The 14,343-nt window shown below is 35.6% G+C and overlaps 1 protein-coding gene across 1 annotated transcript; it reads left to right on the top strand.

The window, feature by feature from the left end:
- The first annotated feature begins 281 nt into the window (after positions 1-281).
- Positions 282-11,794, top strand: LOC110889153. The gene is made up of 14 exons (XM_022136666.2): positions 282-616; positions 3,395-3,450; positions 3,816-3,990; positions 4,837-4,938; positions 5,149-5,220; positions 6,172-6,288; positions 6,424-6,501; positions 7,337-7,399; positions 7,490-7,586; positions 8,273-8,351; positions 8,434-8,645; positions 9,395-9,540; positions 9,668-9,790; positions 11,350-11,794. The coding sequence occupies exons 1-14, from the start codon at positions 518-520 to the stop codon at positions 11,497-11,499; spliced, it is 1,569 nt and encodes a 522-aa protein (XP_021992358.1). The 5' UTR covers positions 282-517; the 3' UTR covers positions 11,500-11,794.
- The last annotated feature ends 2,549 nt before the right edge of the window (positions 11,795-14,343 follow it).

Genomic DNA, 14,343 nt, shown 5'->3' with positions numbered 1-14,343 from the left:
ATCACATTATAAATACGAACCGTTTTTTTCTCTTTAATTTGAGTATGACAGATTAACATATTACCTAATTATATACCATTACGTGATCACACACTTTACCAGTATGTATGTCTTTGTCGCGTAAGGTGGTCACCGCTCTACGATAAATAAAATAAAACAAATTTGAGCAAAAAAGTTTTTCAAAAAACAGCTGTTTTTATTATAAGTGGGGACCACAAGCCACAACATTGTAGATAGTGTGACGGAACCTCTTTTATGAAATCCCATCCGGTCCTTTGAAAATATAAATTACGCGGTCTTCACATTTAACCCTTCTTCTTCTTCTCTCTCCTCCATCACTGTCCTTTCTTCTTCTTCGATCATGGCGATCTGAGAGAAAGAAAGAGAAAGTGACAATAACACCTATAAATTATCCATTCCTGCTTCAATTTCAACCGTTTTCCGCCTCAATTTTAACTCAATTTCGACATCACTGGCTACAGGCTAGGGTTTCAGGCTCAGTTTCATAGATTAGGTCATGATTGAGATCATGTCGGCGTTAGATTCGATAGATTCGTTATTGTTTTCAATCAGCAGAGCTTTGTGTAGTCCGTTCGCCGTTTTTGTTCAGATCCAGGTGCGGTTTTTGCTTATTTTGTTTCCTATATATTGATACTGTTAGTGATAATGATGATGATAATGTTATGTTAGGTTTTGATTTACTTGTAGCTGTTTGTTGTAATGGATCTGGTGATTGTTTAGTTGAATCGGATTGTATTCGCGTGTAATGCTTATGAGTTGATGAATTATGATGAGTGTTTTTGTGTGGATGAAGATCGATATGACAGTTAACCTGGAATTACTTGTGGTTTGAGACTTTGAGTTGATGTTGTAATGTTGAGAATGAAGTTTATTGCAAATTAGGTTTTAGTGTTTGTTGCATTAGTCAAGCTGCCAAATAAACACATGCAAGGGTTAAATCTGGTGATTGTTTTGTTGAATCGGGTTACGATTGTGTGTATAATGCGTATGGATTAATGAATTGTGATGAGTGTTTTTGTGTGGATGAGATGTGATAGTTATGTTGGATTTGAGTTGATGTTGTAGTGGTGAGGATGAAGTTTATTGTGATTTTAGGTTTTAGTGTTTTGCATAATTAAGATTTAAGAACAGTTTGTTTTTGCGTTACTTAAGCTGATAAATAAATAGGGGTGAGCATACAACCGGATTAACCGAACCGTAACCGAAATAACCGAAAAAACCGAACCGGAATAACCGATAACCGAAATAACCGAAGGGTTGGTTATTTATATTTTTAATAACCAATTTTTGCGGTTCGATTATGGTTATTCTTATTTTCATAACCGCAAATAACCGAACCGAACCGAATATTTTAAATATAGCCAAATCCGTAGGACCATAGGTCCTTAAGTTTGTATTTAAATGCTTAACCATGGCCTAATTTATATGTATCTTTGGTGAAGTATTTGAATGTTTTAACTTTTAACCATGACCCAACCTTATTGGCCCGTTACATTTTACACTAACCATGACCCACACATTTAAAGTCCAACATTAGAAACAAAACAACCGACCTATAACCGAACCGAAACCGCATTAACCGCAATAACCGATTAACCGAAACCGCATTAACCGAAACCGAACGGTTATGATTTTTTGATAACCGCAGTGTACGGTTATGGTTTCGGTTATAGGTAATAACCGAACCGCACCATGCTCACCCCTATAAATAAACACATGCAAGGTTTGAATCTGGTTGTTGCCGTTGGTAAGAATCAAGGAGTTTGTTTTAACTAAACACAAAAAAATGTGTTTGTGGTTTTTTTAAAGGTTTAATGCAGTGGAGTCTAGAGAGGCTCAGTTTATAAAAATCTAGGTTATAAAAGTTAGTCTACTAGACCTCAAAGTGAGAAATAATATATATCTGTTTTTGTACTTTAACAAAGGGAGTTAACACTCTGGTAAATTGATCTGTTCGTTACAAGAAATTTCATTTTCTTGCCTTAAATATCCTTTCCCTCTTAGTGCTGTGAATAAAAACAACATCCTGACGGTTTTCTTCTTATTGTGGGATTTTGTTTAGGCTGGAGGGTGTGGTTGGAGCCCCCTAAGGGCTTTATCAGGCCACGTCAGCGCCACCTAGGATCCACCTCAGCCCCTATTAAACAAAATTAAAAAAAAAATTTCATTGGTTTAAAACTATTGGGCCCCACCTGAACCCTTCAAGTTTGGCGTTACCATGGTGGCGATGAAGGTATGGCGCCCCCCTCTTAAAATGGAGGGTGTGGTGATGGAGCCCCGTGGGCGCTATACTTGCTGAGTTGGCGGGGGTGGCGCCCCCACACCCTCCAGCCTTAGAGTGGAGTTGATTCATGACTGTGTATATTAACACACACAATAAATTCATTAGACTTAGGGTTATATTGGATGAAAAAACCCGTCTTGAACATTTCCTAGGTTCTGGTATGACCTATCCTTTATTGGCAAAACAGTTGTGCAAGATTTAAGTATATGCCCATAACTAATGTGAGTAAATGTTTAGAATGCTATGATTGAAAGTTTGAAATTAAAAGTAGGTTATTTTGTGTGTTGCTTATTGATTTGTTGAACTCAATGTAAATACCATGTTAGAAAATGCACTCCATAGTTGACGATTTGCTGTACAGTGTGTACACAAATCCCAGGTGTAATATGTGGAATTAAGAAATGTTTGGGTTATTTCTGGGTTGAATAACTGAATTCAATATCACAGTGAACAGTGAACACACATAGTAAAAGTGATAACGGGAAACAGTGTTTTGTCCTCACATTGTTTTGAAACTGACTGTTAGCCAAGAATGGGGATGGTGTTGTGTTTTATTGGAGGAGTATCCCTGCTGTTCATACTTCATAGGTTGTTAGATCATATTGCTTAAGGCACTTGTGTTGTAATATTGAACTTTGAAAACTCTTTAATAAACTTATTCTGGGGAGCTGCCATTTTTCTTTATTCTTCAATTCTTCATTTGTCACAGAGTTATTTACATAGTTAGTCCCTGTGGTTTGCACAAAATAACATACTTAGGTACTAATAGTTTAAAATCACATTCTAGGGTATTAACTTTTCATTTTTTAACGTTTGGAGGTATTAACGATATTTGTAGGCTTAAAATCACATTCTGTTAGTAACTAAGTATGTGATTTTGTGCAAACCACAAGGACTAACTATGTTAATACCCTAGAAGTTAATACCTCCAAACGTTACAAAATGAAAAGTTAATACCCTAGAAGGTGATTTTAAACTATTAGTACCTAAGTATGTTATTTTGTGCAAACCACAGGGACTAACTATGTAATTAACTCTTTGTCACACTAGCATATTGTTCATTTATATGAGGAAATATTCATGCTGCAGGGATGTGTAATATGCTTACTTCTGGCTGCTGGATGGGCTGGTGCAGCTTATGTGAGGTATCAAGTTGATATTTATAATCTATCATTAATCATTTTTTGGCATTTGCTACAAAAACCTTTTTATAAACCAACTGGGGTAGCCCAGTTGGCCACCGACACCCACCTCTTCCCAGAGGTACCGGGTTCGAGTCTTTACATGGAAATGCCCAGGGTAAGAACTCGGCAAGGGGAATTCACCGCGGAGCTAGCTTGGTCGGGTAGCGGCTCCCGCCTCCCGGAGTGGGATCACTCCGGTGGTTGGGAGGACCGTGCACTATCCCCCCCCCCCCCCCCCCCCCCCTACAAAAACCTTTTTATATGTATTTACCTTTCTAGTAAAACCTCTTTTGAACTTAACAAAACTTCATTCTTATCACTCGCAGAAACAGAGAAACAAGGCAGATGAAAAAATGTATGAAAGATGGCAATCCCTTTGCATTTCTCAGTCATGATATTCATGACCTAGAACATTCAACCCAGGTCAAATTGCCAGGTGTCACAGTTGTAATGCCCTTGAAGGGTTTTGGAGAACACAACTTGCACAACTGGAGAACCCAGGTACCATACAAAATGCATAAATGTAATCGTTCCACATAAGAATGCACGTTCTCTATATATTTGGACATCGAGATAATAGTTTTCTTTTTTCTTACCAATCCATGTTACAATGCTCCATACATATTGAGATGTCTCTTCTGATATAATAACTAATTTTTACTCTCATTCTCATCATCCCAAAATAAATGCCATAAATTATGTTTTTGGAGTAAAATTTCATTTTCGTCCCTGAGGTATGGCTAGTTTTGCAAATTTCGTTCAAAGGTTTGTTTTTCCGCATCTGGATCCAAAAGGTTTGAAATTCTTGCCATTTTCATCCGGCTCCGTTAAGTCAGGGGTATTTCTGTCTTTTTACCTATTTGTTATGTTTTCATTACTTGTACATAAAGTGAAAAAAAACCGAATTGCCCTTTAAGTTAACAAAAAAAACGAAAAAACTCTTGACTTAACGGAGAAAATGGATGGAGTTAAAGAGCTGGATGAAAATGGCAAGATTTCAAACCTTCTGGATTTAGATGCGAAAAAACAAACCTTTGGACGAAAGTCGCAAAACCGGCCAAACCTCAGGGACGAAAATAGCATTTTACTCTTTTTTTGGTAAGCTCAGAAATAAATGCTACATTTTGTTTTTGCAATGTTTCAATTAAGGTCACCATTTATCTGTTTACAATCATTACAAAATATTGGTAATATCGATATCTTAACGGTGACTATGAGTAATTGTCATGCCCTATATATCAAACTTATGTGTCCCACTCATGATAGGTTCTCTGGGGGATTCTTTACTTTAAGCTTTAAAGTTTCTTTGTACTTATGACACTTAATAGTATGGATTGCTGCATGCAGTTAACTTCTCTTTATGGTGGTCCACTGGAGTTTCTATTTATTGTGGATAGTACTGAAGACCCAGCTTATCATGCTGTATCTCGTTTATTATTAGATTTTAAGGTAATTAAATATTATGCACCACCAACATTTTTTTTCTTAGTCTTCTTACTTCAGTTATGTTTAACTGTTAAGAAGTAAAATAATGGGATTCTCTTTTACTTCCATTATTTAAAAACGTAACTCTGAATATATGCACTTTTGAACTATATATGGGCACTTTTCTGTTTTACTGTTTATATTCTCTCCCTTACTTGTTTTGCATTTGTGCAGGATGATGTTGATGCAAGGTTAATTGTAGCTGGCCCATCCACAACATGTAGTCAAAAAGTTCATAATCAGTTGGTATGCTGCAAATCCTTCTTAGATAATTTTTATTTCTTTTCATAATTAGGAACCTAGATTCATTATTATAAACCTTTTATAGGTTAATATGGGCTCGGGTGGTTCCTTTATTTTGAACTTTTGAGGCTAGAATAAAAACACGGAGTTGCTTAACATTTTGGACCTCTTCGTGCCATATTTTATATACCCACCGACCCGTTCTACCCCCAACTTTGCAATAATGTCAAAACTAACCCTTTAACTTTTAATTCGTCACTTTGTTCCCCTCAAGTTTCTAAAGTTTCGAGTTTACCCTGAAACTAATTTCTTACGTTTTTATCTTTTTATTTTTATGTATGTGTCGGTATAAATTCAAGTTTGTCTACTCTTTAACGTAATTTTTGTTTGGAAACGAGTCAGCTCAATTATATAATGGTTTATTTTATGTACGTTTTGAGTTGGACTACGTTTTGATGTAGATTTTGTTTGGAAACAAGTCAGGTCAAATATAATACGTTTTCATTCGACGATATAAATTTGAGTTAGCATATGTTTCGATGTAAATTTAGTTCGGAAACGAGTCAGGTCGATTGTAGTCTATACTTTATCACGCCGCGTACGACGCCAACACACGTGTTTATTTTATGTACGTTTTGAGTTGGTTTTCGTTTCGACATAAATTTTCTTTGGAAACAAGTCGGGTTAAATATAATACATTTTCATTCAACGGTATGAATTCGGATTATTCTACGTTTCAACGTAAGTTTAGTTTGGAAACAAGTTGGGTTGATTGTAGTCTATAATTTATCACCTCGTGTACGGGTAAAAAAACTAGTTGGCATGAAATACAAACCCAGTACCCACTATGGCATACAAAAACATGAACTGTTTTTTTAATTTTTCTCTTTTTTTGATCCAGCATAGTATAAAATAATGTACTTAACTAATTTTGTAATATGGTTTGAATTGTAGGTTGGTGTGGAAAAAATGCATAAAGACAGCAAATACGTGTTGTTTCTCGACGATGATGTTAGGTTGCATCCTGGGTCAATTGGAGCCCTAACTGCAGAGATGATAAAGAATCCCGAGGTATAATCACGCTGTGATGCACATCTCTTCCATCTACTTATAGATGGTACTTAGTTCTTGAATTTAACGTTTTCTTTCTTTTTGTTTTCAAAGTTTAACAACGGGCTTAATTGTCATCTTTTTCAATTTATGCAGATATTTATTCAAACTGGTTACCCGCTTGATTTACCGTCTGGAAGTTTGGGAAGTTACTGTATTTATGAATATCACATGGTAAAACACATCCTCTTTCACATGTCTTGTATTTGTAATTACTATAAAGTGGCAATTTTAACTCATTTACTTATAAGCGGGTCGATTCGGGTTTTGTTTTATATTAAAAATAGGTACAAAGGAAACAGGCTAACTATGTCGAGCCAGTATGGAAACAATAGAATTTTTATACAATATGCATAACTTAACCACTTATTTGTAATTTTTATTAGGAGTAAAATGCCATTTGTCGTCCCCAAAGTTTGGCCGGTTTTGCGATTTTCATCCAAAGGTTTGTTTTTTCGCATCTGAATCCAAAGGGTTCAACTTTAAAATCTTGTCATTTTCATCCGACCCGTTGACTCCATCCATTTTTTAATGTTAAGTCAGGGACTCAGGGGTATTTTTGTCTTCTTACCTATTTGTATATAAATAAATAAATAAATAAACAAGCAAATAGGTAAAAGGACGAAAATACCCCTTATTTAACGTTTAAAAATGGACGGAGTTAACAGGGTCGGATAAAATGGCAAGATTTCAAACCTTTTGGACTCAGATGCGAAAAAAACAAACCTTTGGATGAAAGTCGCAAGACCAGCCAAATCTCAGGGATGAAAATGGCATTTTACTCTTTTATTAGGGCAATAATGTTTTAAGCAACCTTAATACCCTTAGGGATGTTGAAAGAATTAGCCGTTATCTGGCTCATTCAATCTGTTCGTTTCCAACATTCACTATTTATAATTTATGTTTGGTTAGCTTTTCTTTTTTAATTTGTAATGACAAGACTCTTCAAGTTGAGATCTTTTAAGTTTAAAATTCTTGTTTATTCGACTAAACATCATTCTCTTTACAGCCATGTTCAATGGGTTTTGCAACTGGTGGAAGGACCTTTTTTCTTTGGGGAGGCTGCATGATGGCAAGAAACATTTATCTTAGTTTGACTTGCAATTAAAGTTCTATATATATTTATTTATTGATATATAGGATCTTTTCTTCTTATTTGCAGATGCATGCAGACGATTTCAGAACTGACAAACATGGTGTTGTGACACAACTTTCTGATGGTGGTTACTCTGATGATATGACTCTTGCAGCTATAGCTGGTAATCATATTATTTATTTATTTATTTATTTATATATTGTTTATCCAGTTATTTCTTATTTTGTTATCAAGATTTTCGAGCAAGACTTGTGTTATGTTGTGGCCTTGGTTTTGAAAAGCGCGTAGCGATTCGATGCGTGAGCATCACGTATGTGAGGCATTTGTTATTAAAAATACTAAGAAAGTATGTATGGATAATATTTTAACTTGCTAAAATTTAAATACTAAAAAATAAGATATTCTCATAATTTCTAGTCAGATTTGTTCAATCGATGGTCTAGTTTGTTCAAATACTCAAACCAATTTTGCTCGATCAATGGTCAGATTTGTTCAATCAGATTTAAAAAGCTCAGACCCTTTTCAATCACGGTCCAATTTGTTCAAATACTGGTCAGCTGCGTAAGGCGTCGCATCAGACCGCATCAAACGCATCATGTGATGCGCACATTTTAAAACCAAGGTTGTGGCTCTGTTTCGATGTATGTCTTGAACCGTATATCAGTACAGAATGGTTCTTTGCTATCATTACAATTTCACTGTGATTTCATATCATGACATGACGATATATTTCTCTCAAATAGTGGCTTACTTGAAACATAAGGTTTCTTAAAACAGTATTTTATACCATATTTAATCTTTTTTAGTGGAGGATCTACTCCCAGTTGCTCATATTTTTTTCTTTTTTAGGTGCTAATAAGAGGCTCATCACGTCACCTCCAGTTGCGGTTTTCCCTCATCCTCTTGCCAGTGATCTTACATTTTCACGGTCTGAATATACATAGTAGAACACTCTTAGATAGTAAATTATAAGACCAACAAAACTTTTATCTGTTATATGTGTTGTATAGGTACTGGAACTATTTGAGGAAACAAACATTCGTCTTGGAGTCCTACACAACATATGTAAATTGGATAATGAACCGGGCTCTGTTTTCTGTGCACTGCTACCTTTCTTGGGGATTCGTATCCCCGTATATTATGGCTATCTTTCATGTTGCAGCAGCACTAGGATTTCAATTTAAGTATAATTCCGCCGAAGAACATGTTCTCAACCCGAATGGTAAGTTCTTTTTCTTCTTTCGCTTTATGCAACAGATCTGGGTTCGGGTCACGCTGGGTGGTTAATGGGTCAAAATGGGTTGTGCTATGTTGTCTTGAAAAAAAACTTTTTATGCAAGCAAAGATTTGAGAGGGGAAAATCGTTAAACGGGTCAAAAATTACTCACTAATACAGTCTTTTGTATACAATGATATTAATGCTCTACAATAAAATACACTTCGGATGCCTTTTTTCCCATTTGACCTGTTTCCCTTTAAGCTTCTTTTTATTTTCTTCTTTTAATATAATTTTATTATTTTTAAACTAATTATATTGATCTGTTAAGAGATAAAAGTCATAAAACATAACCTGAATCTACCCATTCATAAGTAAACACTTTTATATAATTTTTAGTCTTTATAAATAACTAATGTCATATATGATTACAAAAAATAATAATACTTGGAATTTGAAAAGATATCATGATTTCTTGATTAAAATGATTCAAGATGTGTTATAGATCTGATGACCCATTCTTGTAAAGCCACATTTTGTTTTACATGTTTGACCAAAGTCAACTCTTAAATGTGTCGAAATTGCCACCTCTAAACCATAATAAGCTCACCATCGTTTTCTTCTTATTACACAATAAATGATAGTTTTCGTTTGCGTGTGTCGCTATTACACATTTGAAACAAATCATGTAAAACTGTGAAAGGGTTTACATATTTACAATTTATTTTATTGTTTTTTTTTGTCGTTTTCCGTAGGGTTGAGACTCGTTGGCTGTCTTGTCATATGCACCATCATTGAACTTCTTTCAATGTGGAATTTGACAAGAATAGAAGTTCGGCTATGCAACATGTTGTCTCCCGAGGCACCTCCACTCTCGCTCAGTGCTTATAATTGGTGTCTGGTAAGTTATTTACTTCTAAAATATATTATTTATTATTATGGTGGATTCTTATTTTTACAGTTTTACCCTAAAAGGTCAACATGAACCTCGTTTGTTTTGATCAAGTCAAACTGATGACTATGAGCAGGTGTTTGTTGCAATGGTGGTGGATAACTTCTTATACCCGATCTCAGCAATCCGCTCACATTTTTCTCAGTCTATCAATTGGTCTGGTATCCGGTACCATTTAAGGAATGGGAAAATACACAAGGTACGATTTATTATATATTTATATTCCAGTAATAATTGCTTGTGTTATTTTAATAGTCACATCCAACCAGTGGCGAAGCTTGAAGTTTTTGTCGGGGGGGGGGGGGGGTCGAAAACGTATATACCCAAAAATTTCTATAGAACCGGGGGTCGAAAACGTATATACCCAAAAAATTTTATACGAAAACTACATGTACAACACTACTGAGCGAAAAGTTCGGGGGGTCGGGCGCCCCTCCCGGCCCCTTAAATACTACGCCCCTGCATCCAACGTAAACCCACCCTCGTAGTAATACCCTTTTTCTCAAAATGTACATAATGTTTCTTGGCCAACTTCCACTCTAAATTTACTAATTTGTCTTTATTGAAAACTGCAAAATGTTCACAGAATACAAAAACAGGGCTCGACTGACCAAACCAGCTGCCGGATATTATGGTCATTGGTCCTGTCTTTGGTTTAAGCTAAGGGCGGAAATTATTGACACGACCCGAAATCCGACCAAAACCCGACATGAAAAAAAAAACAGGTTTAACACGACTGTTTAAAAATGGGTTGAGTTCGGGTTGACCAGTTAACCCGTTTAGGTATTTAGAAAAAAATATATTTTTGTTTGTTTTTTTCGTTTTTCATTTACATGGGTAGTTATAATAATGTTAGTTTAAATACATCATATGATTTACTTGTCACACTCGTACTCACCATTAAACACGTTATCGATAACCCTTTACAACCCAACAACCCGCTTATAACTCGTCAACATGTATGACTCATTTTTTTTTAAAAAATGGGTTAAACGGGTCGTGTTTGAGTTGACTACTTAACCCGAATTTATGTGTGTGCGGGTTGGGGTTGAAATCTTTGACGCAAATAATAATATGGGTCGGCTTCGGGTTGCACATTTCAACCCACAACCCGCCAACTCATCAACCCGCCAACCCGACACGATTGACACCCCTAGTTTAAGCTAATGAGAGCTCGTTCTTCTGGGCGGTCCAAAGATGGGAAAAACCAGCCTAACCCCGACTGAATGGGGTTTCACAAACCATGCGGCCCGGTTAACTTAATCCTTTTTTTTTGTCCTAATCTAATACGTAATATCCATTTGATCCGATTTATTGTCATGTTTGTTTTTCATAGTTATATACTTAATCCATTTGACACATACCCCTTTTCATAAGTTCTATATATATATAAGGTATACATAAACTACGCTCTCATACTCTTTTGTATCGAAATCTCAACTCAAATAAAAAACATATCTCATATACATAACATAATACAATTTAACAATTAGCTGGTTGGTTTTCTTGGTGTTGTTTTCTATTTTGCACTACAGTTGTATGCAGTATTTTTTTTTAAAAAACATTTAATCTGTTTTTTTTATCGTACTCTAGGTAAGTAAATATAAACGATTTTATATATATACCTATTAGATATGCTGTAGGTCTACTATTGAACCGGCCGACCATTACCCAGTCTGGTTTTCAGTCTCAACTATTTTTCATTTTCTCCACTGAATAAAAAAAAATTATTTCTTTTTATTTTTTTTTTGTTATTAGATTGACCGGACAATGGAGAAGGGTAAAAAGTTTTCAGATTTGGCAGCCAAGCGTTTATACGGCAGAAAAGCCCAAAGCAAAATCTCGATTCTCGGTACTTTATCAAGAAGTTTGGCAAACTGGAGACAACCAAAGAAATACGACGTGTAGAAAAAAAACCTGCGTTTTCCAAATTTCTTGTGATCAAAATTATCTGGTTTTCGGTCAAAAAATATAACCAGGTAATGTAATTCATCCATCTGCATTTATGGTTTGATTGATTCATGATTCTTTCGGTCCATTTTTAAAGAAAAATATTTCAATTCAATTGATTGATTCTTCAGCTGTAGCTGTAGTCACATTTATGTCTGGTGTTCAGTTTTGTAACCTGTAAAGTTGATTGTTGTGTAATTTAAAGGAACTACTGTTGCGTCTTAAAACCCGAATGTTAGACCCGTTTTTCGAATGGAAAAGTGCCAGATGTTTGCATTTTATTTATATATTTTCAGGTATAAAGATCTGAATCGGGCAACTTTTTAGCCCGTTTATACGGAAAAACGTCAATTTTGGTTGCGTTATATTTGATTAGGGGCCTAGTTAGTCAAATGTTGGAAATTAGCTGAAAATAAAATGGTTCAAACGGGCCAGAATTTGTAGTTGGGTGAATATGTAGTTGGGTTGTGAGGTATATATACAAGTAAGTTTGTTTTGTGTGACAGTTAAATGGCGGTTAGGACGGTGGGTCGGTCTCGCAAGCCGACCTGCAGCTACTCCGTTCAATCTGAAATTCGCCGTTGTAAAAAAATGGTGGTTAGGAGTAATGCACAAGCCAAGTGACATTTGAACACAAGTGGGCTTTGTTGTCGGTTTTAGGGAACCTAACGGTTAATTAGTTACTTTTATGGTTGGTTTCTCGTCAAAGTTACACCGTGGATGGGGAGTATTGGTTTCTGATTATATACATTACATTGTAATAACTATTGGGTCGTGTCTAAGCCCAATTGGATTGATAGTGTTTGGGAGTTTTGGGCTTAGTACATTACCCAAAATCTACAGGGCTAAAATTTTAGATTGTTTATGGGGATTTAGACTTTTTTTTTTTTGAGGGTTTTTATGTTTGTAATTTTCTGATAAATCTTTTAAAATTTACAAGGGTACCGTCGCCTTTTCCCAACAAAAAAGTTGCAAGTGTGAAAGAGAAAAACTTAATCTCAGGATGGCAAAGCATATAATATCATCTTGAGGTTGTAAGATGAGTGAGTCGACCAGATCAGGTAACGGGTATGTTTGGCATAAATCATTTAGGAGCTTCTAGCTTTAAGCTTTTAAGAAAAAACTCCTACACAATAAAAAACCTTGTTTGGTTGAATGAGCTTGAAGCTTTTAGGTTAGGAGATTGAAGCTTTTGGTTGAATGCTCCTACTAGTAACGTTTAGAAGGAGTTACAAGCTTTTAGTGAAAATGACTATTTTAACTCAAAAGCTAATGAACTTTTTATTGCACAAGCTTTATAAATTATTAGTTATGTCCATTTTGGTCATTTTATATATTTTATTAAAACCTACAGGTACTCTGCCAAACACCAAATATATCTAAAAAGCTACAACTACTAGCTACCACCTACAGCCACCAGCTACTAGCTTCTAGCCACCAGCCACCAGCTACTTGTGCCAAACATACCCAACATGTCAAAAGTGGTTAAGGTAACATATATAGATAGATAGATTGTAGTTGACTCTAAATCTACGAATTGGAAGGTAAAATGTTGGATTTTAAAGAGTCCGGCCTTCACCGATTTGGATTTTGAGAGTCCAGACTCCACTAAGTTTTCGTTCATGCTCTGCCACTAGTCACCACCACCATCATTGCCGCCTCCACCACCGTCACACCACTACCAATTCCACATGTCGCCATTAGTTGCCATAAAAAATATAGCATGTGAACCTATATTGATGCTTTTTTTTTTCTAAACTAATTTCAATATGAGTTCATTTTAGTCGGAACCCGTTTTAACCTGAACCAGATTATTTATTTAAAAAAAAAAAAACGGTCCGTTCCATACTCAAGTAGTTCTTCCCAGGTAGGTTCTTCGCCACTTAGTTCTTCGTCGATGTAGTTCTTCCCAGGTAGGTTCTTCACTGGATGGTAGGTGAAATGTAACCTTAAAACACAGAATCTTATCTTGAACTCAAGAAAATTGTTTGGTGAATGACCCAAAATAGTTAACAAACAAACATTCGACAGATTTAATTTTTGAAAAAGTACAAGAATATCCTTCAACAAAAGGAATATTCTGGTGACTTCTCCGGTCAAACACTTCAACGGAAAAGTTATTGAGCTAAAGATTTGCAAGAAATTTCAAGAAAACCCGTATTTTAACATGTCTCCATGTACTTTAACAAGGTTTTTGTAAAAATTTTCAGCAAAACAACAAGATTTCCTAAGTTTTTAAGCCATTTTCTTACAAAAACTCAAATGTCTTGTTTTAAGCTCAAGAACACTTCCAAGATGCTTCACAACTTGCTTAAACAACTCACTATGCTTGGTTTTAAACAATGAAGAGAGCCAAAGCTCTGATACCACTTGTAGGTCCACTTGGAGGATCAAGAAACCTACTTCCTTGTTATTAGAACACACTTACGAGTGCGGAATCCACGTAAGAATGCAACCAAAGCAAAGTATAACACAAACACGTAACCAAAGATTCACTATCTTGATTAAATGGAAGAGAACAATTACAAACGCATACACACAGTGTTTACAGACTCTCACAAAGCTTTCTTAACCTTTTTGTGAAACACATGCCTGCTATATATAGACCCCAGCCCAGTAACATTACAAAGAATATTACTAGGCCCACGAAAAACTTCAGCCCAAGAAGAACTATGGTTCTTCGTGGATCAGTCCCACGAAAGACCAGATCAAGGACGAAGAAGGTTTTTTATGGAGAGAATATCCCACGAAGAATGGTTCTTCGTGGGTGGGCTACAACAGCAAACAAACAACAGACAATGT

The sequence above is a fragment of the Helianthus annuus genome, chromosome 11 (assembly GCF_002127325.2).
Source record: "Helianthus annuus cultivar XRQ/B chromosome 11, HanXRQr2.0-SUNRISE, whole genome shotgun sequence".
Classification (NCBI taxonomy): domain Eukaryota; kingdom Viridiplantae; phylum Streptophyta; class Magnoliopsida; order Asterales; family Asteraceae; genus Helianthus; species Helianthus annuus.
The sequence above is the reverse complement of the archived record's forward strand: the minus strand, read 5'-3'. Positions and strand labels throughout refer to the sequence as shown.